Genomic DNA, 24,110 nt, shown 5'->3' on the forward strand with positions numbered 1-24,110 from the left:
CAAGACTGACAGCACCCTTCAGTGTTCACCATAAAAGATTAATCACTTTTCATTTCAACCTGTCTCAATTATCACAGGCCTGTTTGTTTGCCAAACCCAGCGATGTATACTATAGTTTGTTCCATTCCACCTATTAGGAGAACTTTAATCATAATCTACAAGCATTAATACGGTAAAGAGAACTCCATAACCCATTTAATTAGCTATGAGTCTTCCCCAGAGAGCCCTACATGCAGAGAGTGAAACTTCCATGACAGTACTAAAGACAGACTCAAAGGCAGTTAATAGCGATTCTGCCCATCCTAAAGTAGACATATAGCGGGTAATGAATGCAGTTGCTCTCCATGCTGTACTGACTAGGGTTGTTAGCACAAGCCTCCTTTGCCATTTGAAATGGCCCTAAGGTGCTTAAGACATATAGACAGATGTGGCTTATCTGTGTTCTTCCGGAGGTCTTACAGATCTTTGTGAATCTGGAAGTCAATCAGGGTATCAAGGGTTATTTTAAATAGCATCAGACACCTACACTGTTCCCAAGGAGAGATTCTGAGATAATAGCAACTGAGATATCTAAAACTTTATAGGGATGACTGAATAATTATTTGATATGTTTCAAAACTGGTCAGGAGGAACAATAATGTTCCAAAAATTAAGGGAATCATATTGCAGTATTCCAGAACCTGAAGTCTAATGGGCAGAAGCAGAGGTACTTTAAGGAATTTGGAGGATGTAGACCCCATAAGCTAATTCTCTAATCACACATTGTGATTAATAGCTACAAGGATGCCAATAAACTAAATGGGGTCAGGGCATGAGTCTGACATCTGGTATATTAACAGCCCAGATAGCATGGTTTTTGACGCAGTTTTGAACTGTGCCAAGAAGCACTCACGTAACAACACTGTGGTTAGCCAGGAGTTAGCTAAAGTCATAGATTATTCCAAGCAGGCATTGGTGGGTAACAGAGTTTTTCTTTATGGAAGCCGTGCCATGCCAGTTGGCCTGGTTCTGTTGGTCTGAGCCAAAGAATGGATTTCAGGCTGTTTTACTTAGTACTGCCTAGAAAAATAGCCAATAAAGCAGCAGTTACTGTCAAATGTGAAGGGACAGAATGTTCTGTTGTCCTTGGTAATACATCCTAGTTTACCTTTCAGTCCTACAGATTCTCAATGACCTAAGTTTGTGTAGCCTTTTACCAGAGGACTATCCCTACCACAGGCATGTTCTTCTACAATTGAAGGTCCCTGGGGAAGCCATTCAGATAAGAACACAAGTAAACATTCTCCCCAGCCATCAAGAATCCCGTGATGTAACATGTGAATAGGGTAGCAGACTTAACTTGGGGAATTTAACTTAATTTCTTGGCAATTAGCATAAATATTTAATGACTGATTCATGTCTTGGGAAACAAAACAAAACTAAACTAAATAATAGACAAATTTAGAATATCTGTCCTCCACCTTTCCCAGGCTCATCTTCACTCTCAGGCTCATTTCACCTCAAACACCTCTCTGTGGTGGTTTTACTCAGGTGGGCAGCTGAGCTCCACCACAACCACTCTCTCTGAGGTCAATACATAAAGGTTTCTCTCTGCTGTTCCTTCCTTTTCACTTTTTTAGTATGCTCCAGTGTGGGTCCTCTGCAGACTGTAGTCCTTTTTGGGGTGTACGGGATCCAATGTTGGCTCACCCACAGCTGCAGTCTCTTCGGGCAATTATGTTTTTTTTTGAAAAAAAAAAATATATTTTTTGAAAAAGAATTTCAGTGAACCAATTTCTCACAACTCTAAAAATAGAAAGCATTAGCTTCCATATTTGGACTTCTAATTTAGTGGGGTTTGTATCATTTTAACTTTAACCATGGGGAAAACTGAAATATATTGTCAGCAACAAGCCTCGTATTGCAAAGATTCCTGCACATTAGTAATTAGGAATATGAAAAATGCACTTGTTTACAGGCAATAGTTTTTCCACTAGTATTTCATTCCCTAACAATCAGTTAAGTGCACATAAGCATTTGAGGATGGGCAGAGCAGATAATTAGTGGGAGAAGAAAACAGCATCTGACATAATACTTGAGAAACAAGCAAATGATTTCAGTATGTATATTCTGACAGAAGGTCTAACTCTTTGACAGAATTCTAGGCATAGCACTCTTGGGAACTGTACGTCATTGTGATGGTAAGGTTGGACTGGTGCTTACGGACATGGTTTAGTGGGTGACATTGGTAGCATGGTGATGGTTGGACTAGATGATCTTGAAGGTCTTTTCTGACCTTAATGATTCGATGACTCTATGGTATCTATCCCAAGCATTAACCCACCTCTAGGTTGTACCAATGGCACATGTGCAGCTGAAAGCTAATTGTACTTGACTTCACTTCTGAACAGGTATGGCCATGTTCGCCCCAAACCTACATGCTTTTCTGGGTCTAAAAAGTGACCCTCCCACTGTTTGAAATAACTTGGACATAAACAATTTATTTGCTTTTTTATTATTAACAAATTGCAAATGAACAAACAGTTCTTCCTTGACAATAACAATGAATCACTTCTTACTGCTGGAGAGTGAACCATTGCGCAAGTCACCCACTAAATCAAGACAGGAAATTAAAGGTTCTGCAGTGTCTGCACAGCTTCAGAACATCTTTTCCTACTGCTATTTTCAAAGCTGATGTCTGTGCCGTACAGCTCACAAAAAGCAGCTCATAGAGTTCAACTAAGTGCCTCACTGAGGCGTTTCATTCCTCTGTGAGCAGCTTTCATCGCTGGGCAGAGCTCAACAGAGCTCCCTTTGACGTTTTTGAAGCGGATGATGTAAATGGAGTTGTGATACTGAAGCTTTTCACAAGTTTTGCTTTCAAACTTTTAATTTAAAGAACGGCAAATTCCAAAAAACGGCCGCTCCTCAGCGCTCCGCCTCGGCCCCGCCTGCCCCAGCCTACAGCGGGCAGCAACGAACGATGTGGTCACGGGGGGGAGGCACTGCGCATGCGCGTGGGCCCGCCTCGTGCCCCACCCCCCCGCCCGCCGCCACGGCTTAACGCGCATGCGCGCCTGCGTGGCGGGAAACCACCCGCGGCTGCCCTATTAAAACGGGGCCGCGCAGGGCGCGCGTGCGCGCGGCGCAGGCGCAGCGGGCGGGGCGCTGTGCGCACGCGCGCCGTTTCCCTGGCAGCTGGGGTTGTTTTCGGCTGAACCACCTGCGGGGGGGGGGGAGCGAGGGCGAGACCATTGGAGGAGTGGGGCGGGGGCGGCCGCAGCAGCAGCACCGGTACTGGCGGCAGCGGCACGTGAGTCGGGGCCGGGGGGCGGGGGCGGGGGGAGCGGGGAGCGCTGCGCCCCGCGGCCGTTGGGCCCGGGCCCCGCTGGGGCGGGGGCTCTGCCTCAGGCGCCGCGCGTCCCCGGGGCGCTTTCGTGGTCACTGTGATAAAGTTAGATTCAGAGACAGCGCGAACGCCCGTTTCTTAAAGAAAATGAATAAAAATAAATGTTGTAAGGCACGTTAAAAAATCCCTAATTCGTAAATCTGAGGCGTTCGGCTACCCGGCGGCTGGTTTTATCGAAAGGAATGAAAATAAACAAAGCCTGGTGCTCTGCGCGTTTCCAGCCTCCCTAGGTGGCACTCGCTTGTTGCAGTAGTAAAAAAAAAAAAAAAGTGTTTTCGTTTCATGGAAATCCCCCAACGTGCGGTTATGTTCTGTCAGCTCGGCTTCCAAAGCGGTCCGAGTGCGGCAGGGAACTTGTCAGTTCCCTGTATGGGAAATATAAACCGTGAAAATGGTCTGTATTCTGCTTCATTATAACATACATTGCTTCTGAGATTGTCTAATTGTTATGGTGATTAATAAAAGTCCTTTCCTGAAAGGTGCAGCTCACGACGTGCTTTGCATTGAGAACACCTATTTTACACGTGCGGAATACAGAGACTTCATCTGTCGTAAAACACTGTGAAAATAACAGAAGTTTGATGTAGATTTGTTTAGAAATACGGGGGAGATATTAGAGAAGAAAAAGTTAAATCAGTTTCAGGGAGGTGTCTGGTAATTCCTGGAAGTTTTCATGACTGAGTTTTCCTAGCTATTCCTGTCATCTGGAATATACCTCTGTTCCCAAATACTTATTTTTGTCGTTCCTAGATTGCTTTATGTTAACTAACATGGAAAAGATCAAATATGGTCAGGCAAAAGTGCATCTTGCCAGTTTAATCTCGATGATAACAGGGTTTATACAGATCGGGGCTCTGTGGTTGCTGAACTCCAGTGTAAGATTAAATCTCTCCTATTTTAAGGTGAGATTAGACTGAGTAAACGCTCTTGTTCTTACCCTGTTGATTAAGGATCTATATTTACACAAGGCTAATAGTTGCTTTAATGCACCACGTCAAATGTCATGTAATTCTAAATTGCAAGTGTATATGAAATAAAAGGATGATCACTATAGGACTGCACCTCATTTTTATTGTTGCAAGAGGATAGATTATTTACTGAATACATGGAGGTAAATAGAAGATGATGCAGTCACTGGTGAATTTGGTGAATCTATGCATTTTACAGTGAACACTGATACATATAAGATGAGCCAAGCCTTTGGAAATGTGTTTGTTCCATTACAAGCACAAGGATCTTCAAAATTAATTTAGCTGCAGGTTTGTTTATTTGTTTGTTTTTGTGGTATGGTTCATTTATCCTTTGGTTATAAAATTATTTCAGTAGTTGAAACATGTATGCACTTCAGTAGTTGTGCTGTTTTGTTATGTATAACCCATTTTGTTTTTAAACTTCAGAGCACTTAATCATTTCATTTGTTGTTTATAATTAGTTTTTTGGAGAGGTGGTTGAAGTCACTGTACTAATCATAACAGAATCTTGTGTGTTCGTGTCATTCACCATGAATGATTAAAGTGATTGAATGTGCTGTATTTTATCTTTTGTTTTCAATTCCTTCAAATTACAAATATTTTCTAGCTGATTGTGAATCGACTACTTGAAAAGCAGCACTTAATGACTATTACTTTTAAAATGGTCCTTTTGCATAATAGGCTAAATTTCAAGGGTAGATTTACTTTCAGTAATATTTTCTGTTTTTCATTTCCTGTAAGAATTAGGCATTTGTGTTATTTTTAACAGTTATTGTTCAGTTGTGACAGTAAAGCTTTGCTTTACCAGTCAAAACATTTTTTAGTAAGGGAAAATATTCCTACCCTGTGGGTGAAAGCATGAAATTACACAACAAAACATTTCCTGTGAAGTCACTTCTGGTCATCCTTGTAAATTTCAAACATCCCGAGGCGCTGTTGGATACTTAGTATAAATGCTTTGCTTAGTACACAAAATAAACTAATGACACCTGGAAACTGACTAAGCAGCACTTCTTTAATCCCAAACCAACCCTTGTGCTTTGCTTTTTTTTTGTTTGTTTGTTTTTAATTTGGTTTGGTTTTGCAAGCAGGCAGGCCAAACTACTATAAGAAATATGAAATCACATGAAAGTTTGTAGCCTGTGGAGGGACAAGAAAGAAGCAAATAACACTGTGAAAGAGAAATGAGAGGGATCTGAGGGTACTGTAGTGCAGATGCAGGGGCACATAAGCATGTACTTGTAAAATACGTTTGCCCAGGAGTGATTTATAGTATTGAGGCAAGTGGTATGCATGGCCTGCTTTCATACTGTTAAACTTTCTTAGCTCCAAATCAGTGTCCACTTGCCAACTGCCTGTTAATAACAATCTATCATCCATACTAACTCCTAAAGTGTATTGCAGGAGTTGTTGGAGGAGTGCTAGATGGTTTGCACCAAAGCTGTGCTAAGGCTGATTTAACAATATTTACTGGTATGTCTTAATTTACTAGGACTGGTGTAGTCTGGGTATCCAGTGAATGTGCGAGTGGCGTCTAACAGAAGGTGTTCTGCAGGGAGGACTTGGAGCTGCTGCCTTGATGTGCTGTTGGAAGGGCAGGTGGGTATGGTAGTGTGCTGCATGAAGGCTCAGGGGAACATAACATATTCATAGAAAGCTAGGTTTCATTAGTTCCACTGTTTACAAAACAGCTTTTTCTATTAAAGTTTTTTTTGTGAAACATTATGATTTTTTTGATGAAAAGATAAAGCTGTGTAATAGTTTTATTTGCCTTCCAGCTTTGGTTTGAATTACATTTGTAAGATTTTCTTCACAACCAGGAGGGCCTAACATTTTTTCTTTAAAGGAATGAGTTTCATGTGATTGCTTGTCTGCTTTATGTAAAATACAACTGCTTTATGTAAATGTAAATATTTAGGGATTTGCAATAAAGTTAGGTTAGCTGGCAGCTATGAACCTTTTCATTGTAGGCTATCACTTGGCTAAAATGTGACTTCGTTTATGATGCTATCAGACAGGAAACTGATTAGAAAAGCTTCAATATAAATGGCTGCATGGTTTGCTATTTAAATACACTGTACAGTTATTGTTTTTGTGTTTGTGGTGTTGCTGTTTGATTTTTTAAGATTGGAGAACTGCAGTACTGAAATATTGGCGATTATCTAGAAAAATACCTATTTTTATTGCCACAGCAGTTTAGCAGTTCTTCTATTTGCTCTCAGGTAATTAAGTTTCTCATATGCTGAGAATTCTGAGCTGAGATCTGAGAGAACTTGTCATAATTTGGAGAAATACTTATTTCTAGACCACTTGTGTAAAAGGCCTGTACTCATTCTTGGTATCAATTAGTGTGCATTCAATTTGTAGCTTCAAGTCTATGGACAAGTTACGTTAATTAAAGTTGTTAATTACTTTAAACAGAATGGTGAATTCTGAGGAAGAAGCAGCTGGTGTGCTGAGCTGCTTTTAACCAAGGACTGAAAATGCCAGCAGGTAAGAACCCTTTTGTGTTTCATTTCTAATGTGTATTTTATAGTCAGAATAATATAATATGAGTTACTTCTGTCCATAAATTTTTTATCTTGCATTGTTTCTATTTTGAGTCCATACTTAGAGCTGATTTTCAAAGCATTGTTTTTGTTACTATTTTTTGTTTTACATGGAGGCTTCTGTAAATGTCTTAGTTATAATAACAAATATGCTATAGCTGAGGATTCAGTAGCCTTTTTTTTGTGGTGCAACACAATGCATTTTTAATACTTTCACTGCAGGTTAAGCATTACTTAGGTGGGAGGGCAGAGGGCTAGAACACCTACCACATCAAGGATTCGGATGCTGGTGATAGCATTGTCATAGAAGTCAGGGGCTATCACGGCTATAGCTGATTTCAAATCCATGGGTGCTCCTGCCTCTTGCAGGTGGTGCTCTTCAGGCTTCCAGGCTCAGTAAGAGCCCAGAGCTGCCCCTTCTCCTGGGGACAGTTCGTCACCTCCATTGTCAGTGTCATCTGCTTTGGCTGACCCAAGGTTTGCTTGCCACTTGATCTCCATGTGTGTACTGTTCAAAAATCTCCTTCCTGCTTGAAACAGTAAACAGTGCCAGTTTCAGCAACAAGTAGCAGTGTGGCTTGTTTGTACAATGTTGCTGAGTTACCCTCCTGCAGTGTATAGTCAGTGGAAATTCTTAACTGAACACTAAGCAAATTTCTTGGTAAATTTTTCCTGATTAAAATAATTCCTCTCTACTGAAATTGTAAAGCACAATTAGGCAGTCTTATACCGATGGTGATTATTGAATCATAATCCAATTTTCTTTTTTTCAGTTGAAAGTGAGGCAAAGGCAAAAACCAAAGTTCGCTTTGAGGAAATCTTCAGACGTCATGCTGGCCTAACAGAAAACAAGAAATCAAAGAAAAAGTTCCACTCTCAAGAGAATATTGTGGTAAGTTTGAACACAGCCAAGCTTTGTTTGGTTGCCTTCCTTAGTGGAAAAAGACCACGAAAATGTATTGTATGTAGAAAGGAGATATAAACAGCTAAATATATATATATATACTTTTTTTTAAAAGTATAAAAGTGAATTTCTGCCTGTATCTTTTGGTTTTGATGTGGCTTTTATTTATTGTTTATGTACCACAAATTGATCCTTGCAATTCAGAGAGATGCCAAAATTATTTGGAGTGTAACATTGGTGAAGAGTAAGTGGTGTACTCATTTGAAGTCTGTCAATACTTTTTTTTCCATTCCAGTTTTTCGGAAAAGATTTAAGATTTTCAAATTCAGTGCGAGTTTGAATGATGGACTTCTAGGATCATGGCCATAGCAGTATTTACTTCTGAGAGTAATAACACATCTGTGAATTGAGAACCAATGAGAGTTTAGATAATCAACTTCATTACATTCCCTAAAGTTACTGGTATAAGTATCTACAAACAATATTAAATAACAACATTTGAAATGTGTTTTTTCATTTTGATCTCTGTAATCAGCATATTTCTACATGTGCTGAACTTTCTTTCTTTACATGTGTATTAAGTAGTTCACCTGTTTTTAAGATATTTGCCTTGGCTTGTGACTTGAAGGTTAGGAATGCATTTATCAACCTGTCTTTATGGTTAGATGACATCTTTGTGGCATTTTTTCCATTAAAAGAGCCTGTGAGATTCCTCTAAATTATGGTTCATATTGTAACTTTTTTTCTGAGTAGAAAAATAAATGTTTGTGTCTTATATATCCCAATTATTGACTTTTAATGTTTGGATTTTCAAAAGAAAGAAAATTGATTAAAAGGCAAATGTTCCTTTTTTATTTTTTTTTCCTGTTAGACTTTGTTGTCAATCTTTTTTCTTGCAATTGCATCCATACCGCATATTGGAAGTGAATGTTCATTCTTTTATAACTTAGTTAAGACATAGAAATGATACTTTCTGGAATATCAAAATTGTACATGTATTTACAATGTAACTATTCGGAATATACTTGTATACAAAACTTAGAGTTGTAATACAGAATGCAACTATGTATTACTCTCATAAATATTTTAAGCTTACTTTGGTTTTAAAACTGGTTTTTACTCCTGAAGATTCTCATGTAAAACACTGTTTTGGAGTTGGCCAGAAACACTTGCAGTATAGTCATGGTGAGCTGAAGCAAAAGCTAGTGGCACACAAGCAAATTAAGAAGCATTTTTAGTATCAGTGTGAAAGCCTAACTTTATGGTTTTGGTGAAGCTGTAAACTTAAACCTGCCAAAGTACTGAAGCACTAAGAACTTGAGAAGAACCTGTATTGAAATATTGCAAAGACCATTTTGAGTATTTCCTTAATGTCTGGCAAAGATGTAAGAGCTCAGGTTGATATTTTCCATGCTGGTTGCATTCTGGTAGAAATTTCTGTAAAAGCTTCAGCTTTCTTTTCTTAGTAAGCAATAAATGTGTGTGGGAGAAGAGGAGATGGAGGGAGTTGTTTGGTTCTGTTACAGTTTTGTTCACTTCATGTAACTTAATTGTGTTGTGTTTCATGTCTTGAAATAACATGGAATTTTCAGTAGTGGTTGTCTTTGTGTCACATAATTGCCATAAATGTTTTCCCGGGTTTGACCAGAAACAGGTCATGGCTGAGTGTGTTTCCAATGGAAATGTTCCAGGCTGTTGCTTTTGTCCTTAGAAAACCTTGCTTTTCTTGAAGTAATAAAACTTTCTGTCATAAGCCACTGTTTCCTTGAAACCTGAGTTTGGAACTGCAGGAGGCAGCTGTGATTTTAAATGTCAGAAGTGAGGGTAAAGAGACCTCTTGTCTGCTATGCTCTGTGTGCCCCTTGTCTGGAGAGAAAAGAAGCAGAATGACTGGAAGGGGAAAGACCATAACAGTAAGGCAGGATGAGTTCCAAGCCACAACTGATAGGAATGAAGGGATAGGAATGGAGATGTTAGCTATGGTCAGTGAAAGGTCTGCCTTGTCATTCAGCTTGCAGCTGAACTGTTTTTTCTAACTCAGTTCAAGTGTGTTACGAACAGGTGATTGCTTTTAGTTCTTTTGTCCTTCATTTCAGATGGAGGATCTATACCAGTATCCATGTCTCTGCCTAAGACAATCTGATGCAAATAATGTTTTAATTATTATATTTAATTAAATGGTATGCATAGGAAATGTGGCCTGAATTAAGATCGCACAGGCTGTGTCTGAAAAATTAGTTTCAACTACAGTCCTGAAACAGCTTTGTGTTGCTTGCATCTTTTAATGTTCCTGGAATTTGCGGCAGTTTGTGATTGTGTTTTTCCTTCATTATGAGGAGATTCTTTTTTTTTTGTTTGTTTGTTTTTCTGAAAAGTAAATTTCTTATAATCAAGTGACTGTGTACTGTATTTTTGTGGACAAATATTTTTGTTTGTAAGCATCATAAAAAAAAGGTTCTAGTAAATATTTCAAGCAGGATTTTGCAACAACTAGATTTGTTTTAGGAAATGATTCTTGCATGCCAAAGTTATTTTAGAAACTCTCAAACAGGTCAAGTATGAGTTTGGTATTGTTTGGGGTTTCTCAATGAATTCCACTTTATGTGCTTGTAGTTTAACACCAATAGGTAGCCAGTCACCACACAGACGCTCTCTCACTCCCCCTCCTCAACAGGATGGGGAGAAAAATACAATAGGGGGAAAAAAAAAAAGCTTGTGGGTTCAGATGAGGACAAGGAGATAATTCATGAATTACTGTCACGGTAAAACAGACTTAGTTTAGGGAGATTAATGTAATTTATTGCCAACTGATAACAGACTAGAGCAGTGAGAACCAAAAGCAAAGTACAAACCACTGCAACCCTCTTCTACTTTCCACCCACCAAGAGGCACAGGGAAATGGGGGCTCCCTAATGTTTTGTCCCCACTGCTCCCTCCTCACGGTCCCTCCCTGCCCTTGCTCCCCGTGGGGTCCCTCCCATGGATGCCGTCCTTCCTTGGCTGAGCCTGTGGGGGCTGCCCACAGGCAGCAACTCTTAAAGAGCTGCTCCCACACGGCTCCATACCACAGGGACCATCCCCCAGGAGCAAACTGCTCCAGCACGGGTCCCCCACGGGTGGGTGGCAGCCCCCCCCAGACACCCTGCTCCTGCAGGGGCTCCTCTCCACGGGCTGCAGCTCCGGCCCAGGGCCTGCTCCTGCGGGGGCTCTCCATGGGCCGCAGCCTCCTCCAGGCCACATCCACCTGCTCCACCGGGGGCTCCTCCACCCATGGGGGGGCTGCAGCATGGAGATCTGCTCCATGTGGGACCTATGGGCTGCAGGGGGACAGCCTGCTCCACCAGGGGCCTCTCCACAGGCCACAGGGGAACTGCTGCTGCCTGCCTGGAGCACCTCCTGCACTGACCTGGGGGTCTGCAGGTAGAGCTGGTTCTCTGACACTTTCTCACTCCTCTCTCCTAGCTGCTGTTGTGCAGCAGTTTATTCCCTTCCTTAAATCTGCTCTCCCAGAGGCCGCCACATAGCATTGCTCCCTGGCTCGGCTCTGGCCAGCAGCATCTCCCTTTTGGAGCTGGCTGGAGTTGGCTCTGATTTGACATGGGGCAGCTGCTGGGCTCTGCTCACAGAGGCCACCTCTGCAGAGTCCCCTCCCCTCACAGAGCCCTCCTGCTACGAAAACCTTGCCATGTAAGCCCAGTACAGGGCTTAAGGCATTAATGATTAAAAAAAAAAAAATTAGCATAACCTTAGTTATGATCGCTGGTATGTCTTAACAACTGTTGGTGTGTTTTAACCTAAATTCCAAATGCTCGGCCGTTAAAGCTTATCGGAAGAGGAGGTGGATAATTTATTAACATTACTTTATTTTTTTCAGGTTTTGAAGAGCTTATTGCTTTAAATATTATTTTCTTTCCCTGACTAAATTCTCTATTTCAAGTTATTTATATGTGCTCTTCCACATAAATCATTGATTTATGAATAAAAAGGATGTTAGTGGTCTATTTCAGAAAAAAAAAAAAAAAAAAAGAAAAAAGCGATGGTACAAGACAGGCCTTTTCATGATTTCACGTTGAGATAATTTAAACTATTTTTAGATGTGGGGAGCTAAAAATAAAGACACCTACTGAAAAGTTACGTGAATGGGTTTTGATTTTTCTGATATATTTGATAAGTATGCTTAAATTAGGTTCTAGACACTTATTCATTTCACAGAATCAGAGAATGGTTGAGGTTGGAAGGGACCTCTGAAGATCATCTCGTTCAACCCCCCTGCAGAGCAGGATCACCTTGCCTCCTAGGCACATTGCCCAGGATCACTCTCAGGCGGGTTTTTAATATCTCCAAAGAAGGAGACTCCACAACCTCTCTGGGCAACCTGTTCCGGTGCTCTGTCACCCTCACAGTAAAGAAATGTTTCTCCATGGAACTTCCCGTGTTTCAGTTTGTGCCCATTGTCTCTTTATATTTTATTAGGATAGTGTTGTTTAATATGTAGACTGAGTAATTCTAGTTAGTACGTTTTACAACTTCCTAGTTTCAGACTTCAGTTGTTAAACTTTTTTTTTTTGTCGCGCTGCTTTTATTTGACGATTTTCCTGTACAAGTAATAAACTTCTGTGATTTTTTCCTTCTGTGCTTTTACTCTTGTAATTCCAACTTTTTTCTTTCTTCTGCTTATTCATTTGTCAATAGTTACAATACTTTCCTTGCTCTCCATGCTATCTCTTTGAATGTCAGATGTGAGTAAAAACAAGATAGTGATGAAGGTTTGCAGGCTCACATAATTCTGGTTGTACAGTGTGGAGGCAGTTGACTTGCATAATGAGTATACTCTTCCTAGTCACAGAATATTATTCAGAGGCTAGCATTTTAAAGTCACGATCCTCCAAAATGTGATTGCCACTGCAACTTCACTCTCTGTCCATGTCAAGTATTCTCTTCTCTTGTAAGTTTGTACATTTTGGTGATCAGACATTCTTGCACGCATACTATCCCTTTCTAAAAATGTTTGAGACAAATGTGATTTTGTAACTGAGAGAAGAATCCTAGCTCGAAGCAGAAGCTGGCTATGTTTATTGGGGGAAGAAGGTCTCCGCAAAGAAAAGATTGTATGCATTCTATGTGTATGTATGTGCATTCTTTGTGTTTTAAAGTCCTTTTGTAATGCTTCATATGGGAACTCCAGAGTTGTTTGGTTTTTTTAAGAAGACAGTATATGAACCATGGTGACTTTATAGAAGCTCCATCAAGGAACAGCAATCTGTGCGTCAAGCTTCTTATGGATCTGGGCATAAGTTACTTGCTGTGTTGTTTGTAATTATGCTGGTTAGTAAACCAGGAGAAGACACCTGAAGGAGGAAGGGAAGTTTACTACATGTTCTCTAAAAAAACACTAAAAGTGGTCACAAGGAGTACAAAGACAAATGTATTAACTGAGATTAATCTCTGCTAGTTTTACTAGGTTGGTTTTTAGATTATTTGTCATTTAACTAAGATTAACGTGGTTTTTTATCTTTATATATATTTTTTGAATCAGTTTTTCGGTTTTAACTCTTTCTAATATAATTTCATTATCAAAACGTTTGTCTCTAGCTTGTACTTTAAATGTTCTTAAACATTTAAACAAATGTGTTCATGCTACGCATTTTCTTCGAGGGTTTCATGGTGTAAAGCATTCAGTATACTTATGGAGTGGACTTGTGGATTTTTTCATGGATGTACATAAGTCATTTAAAAACATAGTGAAAATAAACTGAAGGTGAAGTGCCCAAACAGAATTTTCTGTTTGTTTGTTTTATTTTCAGTGCAAATTATCTTGTCTTTCAATCTCTCACTTCTTAATTTTAAGTAAGAAAACTATTAGACCCTTGATTTCATTTTGCTTTTTGCTTTGTGTAATGTTGCTTAAAAAAATAATAAGTAACATGTTCATCCTTAGAACGTAATTTTTATTACAAGTGTGTTTTATATTCTTTTCCTTCATAGCTTGACACCTTTAGAACGAATATTGATCTAACTAAAGAAAGTGGGAATGATGAAGCAATTATAAACAACACATATAAACCTGAAGAAGAGAGTCCCCGATTTACAAAAAATAAACTGAGAGAGAAAGCATCAATTGCAGAGAAGATAAATAATGATATTGTTAGTGGAGAGGCAAACAAGCAACCAAAGTCTAACAAGAAGAAAAAGAAATCACTGTTACAAGAACAATTTAATGAGGAGGAAAATTTATATGAAGCTAAACTGGAGAGTTTTGAAAAAAAGATAAACGATTTTCCAAAGAAAAAAACAAAAAGTAAATCGCAAACAGATGTACCTCATCAAGAAGGTGATAGAAAGATTAAAAATTCCTTGACTGAAGTGAGAAATGTAACTGAATTAGAAGAGGAAGAAGAACTAATTCAAGCCTATCAGCTGCATGTGGCTGAGGAAGAGGTAAATGCAATTAAAAAGAAAATAAGAATTAAACTTAAAGAACAGATGTCTGAATTTACCTCCACTGTTCAAAGCCATGAAGTTGCACTGAATGATGAAGTGGGCAAAAAGAAAAAAAAGAAGAAAGAAATCACAGGATTTTGTGAAGCTGAAACAAGGTACTATGATAAACTACCTTAAAACAATATGAAAACCTTTGCTGAAAATTCATACACACATAGTATAGTTTATCAGAGAGCTTTTGCCTGTACATTTTTTCTAAATGATGAACAAATGGATAATTCTGTTATGGAAATAATTACTAGTGTTTCATAACACAGAGATTAATATTAAAATTTACAGATTTTGTCTAACTTTTTAAAAAATACCATTTGATGTCTGTTTTATGTGGAAGCCACTCAACCATTTAGTATGTTCTCTTGGTAATGAGTGATGGCCCCAATCCAGCAAAAAACTATATACTTAGCTTTATTCAAATGAGTGGTTCTGCATGCACACAGGAAAGTGTTTGGATTGGAAAAAGACTAATTCCAGGGAGCTCTGTGTGTGTGTGTGTGTGTGTGTGTATTTTCAAGATACACAGATGATAAGTTAGAGAACTGAAGATGAAGTTTCAGGTGTATTAATGATGTTAACAAACAGTTGTATTCATATTCGCAGTAGATTGCAATTGCTGACAGTAATCCATTACATTTCAGTGCAATGTCCCTTTCTGAGCTACAGCATCACCCAGAAGATAGCAATGAAAATCATTCATTGGAAAGGCAATTTGTATCAGAAGGACAGAATGTGGAGGAAAGCATGGAAAAACAGAAAACAAAAGCAAAGAAGGTTAAAAAGAAAACTAAAAAAGGTATGCCAGCAAAATGTTAGAATGGTGTGCTGCTTTATCTCAGCCTCTGTTTTTGTTTGTTTTTTAAAATATTTTGCATGTAGTACTAATGAAAGTGACTGAGACTGATGTTGATGTTATTAAAGTTTATTTAGTTATATTTTTGTGCTTCCAATTCTAATACTTTTTTTTTATTTTTATTTTTAACAGAAGTTAATTTGATGCATCTATCCAAAATCTTGATAATTCTTTTACCGGAGATAACTTGAGAATTGTGGTTGCAAGTGTCTTTTAAGAATAATATTTTATATATCTACCAACTTCACAGTTCATTACTTAAGTGCATATTCTAATTGCATTTTTGTTATTTCATCACTTTTAACTTCTTATTTGCATTGTAAAGGCTGTATCACCACTGTTTTAATGTGGTGCTCAATTTAAACGTAAGAAATACTTTTTCACACAACATATACTAGAGAATTGGAGAACTCATTTCTTCAGATGTTGCAGAGACCAAAATAAGAAATGACTTTTTTTTAAAGGGATGTTACAAAAATTCACAAGGAATAGGTCTTTTGATAACTATTAAGCATGGCAGTCTTATTTTAACTTCTAAATCAGGATGTTCTTTAGTCAATGCTTGATAGATACAGGCTTTTTTTTTTCCCCTCTTTTAAAAAGCTATAGCCATAGGCTGTAGTCCAGAGCAGGATACTGAACTGCATGAATTTTAAGTCTTTCTGGCAAAGAACTTCTTGATTAAGAGAAAGACCTCTGCCTTTAAATAAAAATGTTTGTTAATAGGAATAGGTTGTATGATGCACATAATGCATATATACTATGCATTCAATCATTCAAATTTTATGATTTTATTTTAACCTATTAAAAAAAGAATATATGAAGTACTTTACCATTAATTGCTAAAGGAATACAAAGTGTTTTTGTTCCTTTGAACTGCCACTAGCAGAACATAGTAACTTCTGGTGGTTATTGTTTTGTTCTTGTTTGTTACTATTTCTAGAAGATAACACAGGAGTTACTGCAGAAAACAATGAGGAAATGAAGGATTCAGAAGTTTCAGTTCAGTCTAAATTTGGTTTTGATGATGATCTTGTATTGGGAGTTTATATCCATCGTTCTGATCGACTTAAAACTGATCTCCTGGTATCTCATCCTATGGTTAAAATCCATATCGTTGATCAAAGAAGTGGCTTATATGTCAAGAAGGATCATAGGTGACTTTTTTTTTTTTTAAATAAACTATCTGTTGTCTGTGATTGTTATAAATGCTTTTTTTTTTTTTTTAATCTCTAGAAAATGTAATACAGAAATAACCATAGAGTGGCTTGGATTGGAAGGGACCTTAAAGATCATGTAGTTCCAACCCCCCTGCCTTGGGCAGGGATGCCACCCACTAGATCAGGTTGCCCAGGGCTTCATGCAACCTGATCTTGAACACCTCCAGGGATGGGGCATCCACAACCTCTCTGGGCAACCTGTTCCAGTACCTCACCTCCCTCCGAGTGAAGAATTTCCTCCTAACTTCTAATCTAAATCTCCCCTCCTTTAGGTTAAAACTCTTCCCCCTTGTCCTGTCATTATCTGATTGAGTAAAGAGTCTCTCCCCATCTTTTTATAAGTCCTCTTTAAGTACTGAAAAGCCACAATGAGGCCATCCCAGAGCATGAAGCTTGCAAGGTCATTATTGTATTTCTAATTGTATTAGAAACTTCAGTTTCCTCTTCAGTTGCCTCTTTCCATTGTCATTATCCATACGTATCCCAAAAACAGATTTAAACCCTGCTTATGCATAGTGATCCTGGAAGAGTCTGTGGAATAAAGTTGGTCATAATAATTTGATTGCTAGGGTTTTGCAATTCAGCCTGTTGCATTTCTATGTTCAATTGCCTTAAGCTTTGTATGGCTTTAGATTTTTTTCTCAAATCAAACAAATGGTATCTTGTATTTGCTTTCACTAATTTAAATTACTGTTTTGTTTGAGATTCGTTTTAAGGAATTTTAACAATTATAACTGTTTGGAAATTTTCAAACAGCGAGAGGAAAGTTTCATCTTATTATGAAGAAGAACAAATAGAGCACATTCTTCCTATTATGACGCAACCATATGACTTCAGACGGTTTAAATCAACAGTTCCAGAATGGGAGGAGCAAGTAATATTTAATGAGCGCTTTAGTTATTTTATTCAAAATACTGAAGAAAGCCCTCGGGTAATTCTGTTTTTTGAGGTAAGAATAAATATTTAAAATTTTTGCTTGTTATGATTTTGTGTTACATTTGTGTTTCTTCAATGGTATAAATTTAGCTTATTTAGATGTCTTATTTCAGTTATACTGAATTAATAGCAGAGCTTTAAGATACAGCATTAAGTGGAGATATCAAAAAGCAGTATTGGTGATTGCTATTATTTATAAGCTAAAAAACCTGTTCTGTAAGCAGTAAGGGGAAGAAAGCTTTCTTGAAACTTATGAAATTCATGAAACTTATGAGCTTGAAAAGATTTGTAAGATTGTTCTAGATCAGGAGGGATAGCACCACATAAAGAGGCTATCAGTTTCTTTCCCACATTCTTGAAATTCGAAACGGTTTAAGTATCAGAAACTCAGAAAAGGAGTCTGTCTGCTTGTAGCAACATCTCTTTCCTCTTGTACCAATGAACAAGCTGTTGCCTTGTTTTCCATTCATTTTTTAGACATCTGCTTCTCTCTCATTCTTCATAAATTAATTATTAGTTCACCCCCAATATGGTTGTGTTTATAGGAAAAAAATGGAGTATGTATTCAACATAATTTTCAGCTCAAGTATTACAGTATTTATAAGAATGTATATATCATGTATATTTCATATACATTGTATATACAATATCACCTTATGTTTCTTTGTGTTCTCTGATGCTCATAAATGAACACACTTATAGAATTAAGAGTCCCTCGTTACTTAGCACAAAAGTAATTACAGTTGAATGTAAAGGTTCGTCATGGGAATCACATTAACAATGGAGAGCCAAAGTATGACTACACTGAAAGCCTGCTGTTTGATTTCAGTGTAGTTTTTGAAGTTAAAATTTCAGGATAGAATGATATACTGGAAGAATTACAGGAAATATGAGAAGATTGTGGCCTGACCAGAAAAATGAAGAATCTTGTGGGCACAACTGATGAGGTTAGGAAAGGACCTAACCATTTTTGACCAACCATTTTCAGCTAGATTAATTTACAGCTGGTTCTGGCTGTAGGATTTATTATCTATATGTATGATTTGTGAACTACATAGGATTTATGAAAATTACACATGAACTTTTTCTAATGAGACAGAAAGGAAGAAAATTTTTTTTTAAAGATCAGATTTATGTTCTTTTTAAAAATACGTCATATATAGTCATCAGGCAAATGCAAAAGGTTCTGTTACTACTAATGGTGTACTTGTGTGGAAGAAGTGCTGTTTTTGTACTTGCCTAAAATTGAAATCTCTTTAATTTAATGAATCACCTCTAGCATATTTTCATCAGTGTTTTCTATTAATACTAAGTATATATTCATCAGAAGTACACTTATATTCCTGCTAATGTTTGCAGATCCTTGATTTCCTAAGTATGGATGAAGTGAGAGCCAACTGTGATGCACAAATTCAGGAATGTGGTTTCCGAAAAATCTGTTGGGCATTTCTAAAGGTATTGTAAATATTACAAGGAAGAAGCAAAAAATATAAATATTTCTTATTAAATTATCTAAAAAACTAGCTTTTTATGAAGTAGTGAAACATTTCTGAATATTTCCATGAAATGGAAATGAAATGAGAGATGAAAATCAAATTTTTTCTTGCCTGTCTGTTCCCTCTTTTCCCTCTCCTTTCCCCACATAAAATCCATAGGAATACATTTGTCAGTAAAATATTTTTTTTTCAAAAAAGTATAGGATGTGCAAGAATTTTGCTTATTTATCAAGAGTAGATTTATTTTTAAAAAAAATTCATGAGCTGTCTTTGCAAAGGAAAAAACAAATCTACTGATTTATGTACCTCAGCTGTGCTATACTGTAATGGCATTTTTAGTTATAAAGACTTTGGAAAGACTCCCTAACCTGATAATAAAATCACTGTCATTTTTAGATGCAAAGCTTGAAATGAGATACAAGTAGTTTAGCCCACACATCATGTACCTTTTTCTCCTTTTTAGAGAGGCTTGAGTGTGCCAAATTGGACTTGTGAGAGCTAACAAGGTGGTATGTGCTCTAACTTGCCTGAGGATTGTACATTTTGACCTACCCCTTTGGATGGTAGATCTTGACAGTCCACAGCATGAGACATACAGGAGAGGATAAATGCACTGCAAGCTTAGGAGAAAGCACAGGGACCTCCAGGTCATTCTGTACTGATCTTCTTCTCGACACTTCCCAACATGAATCTGCAGAAATCAGGGGTGTGGTATTCCCTGTCTGGGTGTATGTCTGGGCATTCAACACAGCCTGCTTCTGAGCAAATGGAAGGATGAATTTCAAGCTCATAAATACAAATAAAATTACGACCTGTTCTTCATTACTTATTCTTTATTATATCTATCCTTTCATCTATCAGTCAAAGTAGAAGTGCCTGGATAAACAGTGGTCAATGTTAGTGGCAGTAGTAGGTACACAGAAAGAAAAACACAAGCATTAATTTCTGACTTTTTCTAACAGCATGTATTGATTTTTAATCAGTAACAGGAATTCATTTTTCTAACTCTATTTAGATCAATAAAGAGAACTCTTCTCTCAGAAACTGGAAGAGTTAATGCTTTCATGTATCTTCTGTTCTGAGGCCATGAGACAGAAGGGGAAGAAAGTTTGCTCTGAGTCAAAGCCTTACCTATGCCCTTTGCTGTAGCATTCAAACTTATGTGGGTGAGGAGGCAGGAAGAGGCTTTTTGTGTATTTACAGTCATTTGAGATTTGGGTGATTCCAGCAAGAGGTATTAAAAACAAAAAAGTCAGTGGGACTGCAGAGGGCATCCCACCTACTGGATGTTGTCACTGTGCACGTGAAGTGTATTTAAGAACTAAGCTTTAATCTTAGTGATTTGATGAAGGGGTTATTTAATACATGCTTATTTCATTATAGCTTTTAGGAATAAGCTTCCCCGAAGGGAAGTAGATTATTTCTAATATAGTAAACAACCAGAGGATAAACTCTAAAATCCAAGACTTCAATTAATTTTGTGTTAATGTAACACTTCTTTTCTTTTTAATTGCTCTCCCAGCTTGTTGGTGCAAATGGAATTCTAAACATTGATGGAAAACTCCGTCTGCAATTGTATTACCCACCTCCAAAGACCAGGTCACATTCAAACGTTGTTGAGGTTTATGACTGGTGGGAAAGATGTCCTAGAAATCGTTACCCATCAACTTTATATGTAACCATAAGAGGCATAAAACTTCCAGATCATGTGAGTTAAATATATTTACAGATACACAGACTTTTCTGTAGGAGTTAGTAACTAACTGGAGTGTGTTTATGATGCATCTGTATGCATTCATATAAAAGCTGTACTTACATGTAGGATATGAAATGGTTAGTATGTAACTAGTTATAGCAAGAACTTTGCATCTTAAGATTCATGTTCCAAACTCAGCACTTCACAGCTATCTTTAAAAAACAGACGTTCTCTCCTGTGTGCAACTTTGCACGTTCTGCCATTGACAGAAAACTTTTAGGGCATGTTCCGGAAAACAGGTATTCCTTCTCATTACGAGAAACACTATTTTGAGTCACGGGGCTTATGCAGGTGTGTAAATTCTGTAAGTGAGAAGGACCATAAGCCACTTAACTCTGAATTGCTTTAAATATTTGCTATTCAATAATCATGCATGAGGTTTCTTCCAGTCTCTTCATTTTTCAGATGTAAAAATGTAGTGCATTTAAAGTTAAAAGTACTTTCTGATCTTTTAAGATACACACTGTTCGTTTTAAAACATTTTTCCTGATAATTTGTTTGCCTTAAGGTTACTCCTTCTTTCCGTTCTATGGTGGCTGTTCAGCAGGAACAAAGTAGTGCAACACTGTGTGATCTCCAGAGAGAGGGATCTAAAAAATCACGTGAAATCACTTCTCCGGAGGAGAAAAAGGAGCAACTTAAATGGACAAGATTGCCTGGACAGGTGAAGTATTTTTCTTTGCTTTTTGAAGAAAAATAGTTTAAAGATCTACTACCTTTTAATAGTTTTATTTTTATGATGTGTTATGAAGCAAATCATTCATTGAAACATTAAAACAATAACAAGAAAACTACTAAGCAAAATACAAAACACAAGGAACTCAAAATAGTAGCGGAGGCATAACATCTAACCAAATATGGTTGATATAATTATTTTTTCCCAGAACAGTCAGGTGTTCTTAATCTCCAGAATTCTCAAGGATCTGAAAGAGTAGGGCTACTCAGGTAGTGGAAGTAAGACAGTTTCTAGATTTCATCTCAGTTGTACAAGTCCTTTCAAAGGACTTAAATACACCTGAACTTCATTTTATTTCCCAATAACGTTTGCTAATTATAATAGTAAAGAATAGTCGAGTCTGTTTTGCAATGCAAATTTTCTTACTACAAATAGCAGGAAACATAAAATGTATATTTATGTTAATGTTAATTGCAGAAAATTGCAATTCTGCAAATAAGTGTGTATTCAAAACCAAGTGAAATATAATCCTAAGAATATTTGCTTGACATCCAAAAACAAACAAACAAGGCAGTTCTTTTGTTCTTAGACCAGTCCATATACATAATGAAGAACCAGTGATCATCTCTTTTATGATGTGGTGTCTTGTGAAAGAATTTCAGTAAGATTATCATGATGCTGCATGTCTTTGCTCCAAAGAATAATAAAGCAGATATTTATTTTAAAAGAAATAATCACTCCAAATTATTATTTCCTTTATATACATAAAAATGACTCTTACCTTTAAAGCAAAATTACCTTTTTAAAGAACCACAGTATATTTGTATCTGTCTCCAGAGATACAGACTGATAGGTGATGTTATTTTTAAAAATCCTCCATGTAATTATGAATCACTTATGAAATAAATTGTATGTGAATTGCAGCTTCATGAACTTTAAGAAGTTTGCTCTAAGCTGAAATTTATATTCAACATTTTAATGATATATTTTAGAGAGGTTAAAAAGCATTAAAACACATGTTCAGTTTCTAAAAAATGTGTTTACCTTTATTCTCAAGTGAAGAGTGAATACGTAATTATATAATAACCTGATTTATTCATTTATTTTAAATGCATAGGAATCTGTTCATGCACATTTGTCACTCTTAAAAATCAAGTTTAGGTTAAATTTCTTATAACTACTGTGGATATTTTAATTTCCCTTAATTTTTTAATTTAGTTCTGGAGAAAAAGCCCATCGATAAAACAGAGGAAATATTTTCAGAGAAAGAGATGCTATGCTACCTGTATAATTTTTTGAAATATGTCATTTCCAGTTAGACTCTGAAAAAATAAAAATAAAAAATGGAAAATTCAAATACAGATGAGGAATGATGAAGGCAATTTGGTAGACCAAACTTTTGAGTTCCCGTAGTTACTCTTATGAGTCCATGCCATAACTGTTAAGTTAGTAAAAGTTATGCTTAGACTCCTTAAACAAGTTTGACTTACTAATTTAATAGCTTATATTACTGAGGATAGTCATGATTAAGCATATTTTAAAATGAAGGAAATGTTAATTATAGATTTTCTTGGGTTTTAAGGACTTTTTGTCTGTTATAATGTGCAGAAATGAACATACAAAGTAAATGCGATCTAAGTTATGCTGCAGAACTGTGTCTCTTTAAAAGGTTGATTTTTTTTCTTTTAAATTCACTTTGAATATTAATAGCTTTTGAAGACTTATGCATGGCATAGCTTTTGAAGGCTTATGCATGGCATAGTTGAGAATGTCTTTTTAAGTGTTGATTAGTTGATATTTATAACTCTGTAATCCTAATTCTTGCCTGAAAAGCTAGGCTTGTCGCATACCGAACAAACATCTGTTTTCACTGCGAGGTGGAGATATGGGCTGTTTCTGTATTCGTTTCTCGCATGATGGGAAGACCCTGGCAGCAGCATGTGCTGGAAGGAATGGATACCCCATTGCTTGTAAGTTATTTTTTTTTCTCTATCATCGAAGTAGTTTGGCATTAAAGGAAAATGTGCATTTTTAATTTTTTCAAGAGGTTTTGTTTTATAGTGTATCTTGTAAATTTTCCGTACATTAAAGACTTGTGGAAATGATCTGTCTGTTAATAGGCCTGGAACTGGCTTTTCATACATGGTAATACATGTACAAGTCAGTGACATGAAATAACAGTATTTCTGCATAGAATCCTAATGGAAGTACTAAATCAGTTTACATAAAGAACATGTTATCTGATAATAAGGTTTTAGGTGAAATAACTTTTTAAACTCTCACCCCCCACTTTTTTTCCTCTCTAATGTATTATCATGTCTGGAAAATTGTCATCTCCACGCTGGAGGCTGCTGTCTTCTGTAGTCCAGTTCAGCTGGATCTACAAATATTCCTTATTACTCAGATTTAGGGATGCTTGTTCACAAGCATCAAACTGCATAGTACTGTTCTGCATAAGAATTTTTAGATTTACAAAGAGTAGTATTTTAAGTGTACAAAGTAAATGTTAAACAAGGAACTGTAAGTCTAGGTTCCTTTACTGTACATCCGCAGAAAATGATCTCTATCTTAATATTTATCTAGCATTGGTCATCTGCAGTCACAGTTTCGGAAATTAAAAAAATAAATAATAATCCTAATGTGGTTCTAATAATGTAAACCTGGCGAGCCCAATCTCTTAAGTATTAAGGCATTTGTGACATCCATGAACCACTAGATGGAAGTATATGCTTGCTGTTTATGTATACCTAGCAACTATTTGATACTGCTTTCTGAAAATGAGAAGGTAAAGAAAATGAATTGACCTATGCTAGCAAAAACTCAGTATGAGACTAGACTAAACTTTGCACTAGTAATTGTGTATAAT

The 24,110-nt window shown here is 37.0% G+C and overlaps 1 protein-coding gene across 5 annotated transcripts in view; it reads left to right on the forward strand.

The window, feature by feature from the left end:
- The first annotated feature begins 3,140 nt into the window (after positions 1-3,140).
- AHI1 (Abelson helper integration site 1) overlaps positions 3,141-24,110 on the forward strand; it is a 92,058-nt gene continuing 71,088 nt past the window's right edge. For 2 of the 5 annotated variants that reach the window (XM_038176998.2, XM_038177000.2), the window contains exons 1-13: positions 3,141-3,292; positions 5,852-5,958; positions 6,781-6,852; positions 7,278-7,385; positions 7,682-7,800; positions 13,798-14,408; positions 14,949-15,103; positions 16,104-16,317; positions 17,137-17,329; positions 18,676-18,771; positions 20,335-20,520; positions 21,077-21,232; positions 23,082-23,214. In XM_038176998.2, the coding sequence (XP_038032926.2) occupies positions 6,843-6,852; positions 7,278-7,385; positions 7,682-7,800; positions 13,798-14,408; positions 14,949-15,103; positions 16,104-16,317; positions 17,137-17,329; positions 18,676-18,771; positions 20,335-20,520; positions 21,077-21,232; positions 23,082-23,214 (1,981 nt within the window). In that variant the 5' untranslated portion in view covers positions 3,141-3,292; positions 5,852-5,958; positions 6,781-6,842. Of the gene's footprint in view, positions 3,293-4,555; positions 4,648-5,851; positions 5,959-6,780; positions 6,853-7,277; positions 7,386-7,681; positions 7,801-13,797; positions 14,409-14,948; positions 15,104-16,103; positions 16,318-17,136; positions 17,330-18,675; positions 18,772-20,334; positions 20,521-21,076; positions 21,233-23,081; positions 23,215-24,110 lie in introns of all 5 variants that reach the window. The other 3 variants (XM_038176999.2, XM_038177001.2, XM_038177002.2) reach the window with 3 other exon arrangements.

The sequence above is a fragment of the Anas platyrhynchos genome, chromosome 3 (assembly GCF_047663525.1).
Source record: "Anas platyrhynchos isolate ZD024472 breed Pekin duck chromosome 3, IASCAAS_PekinDuck_T2T, whole genome shotgun sequence".
Classification (NCBI taxonomy): domain Eukaryota; kingdom Metazoa; phylum Chordata; class Aves; order Anseriformes; family Anatidae; genus Anas; species Anas platyrhynchos.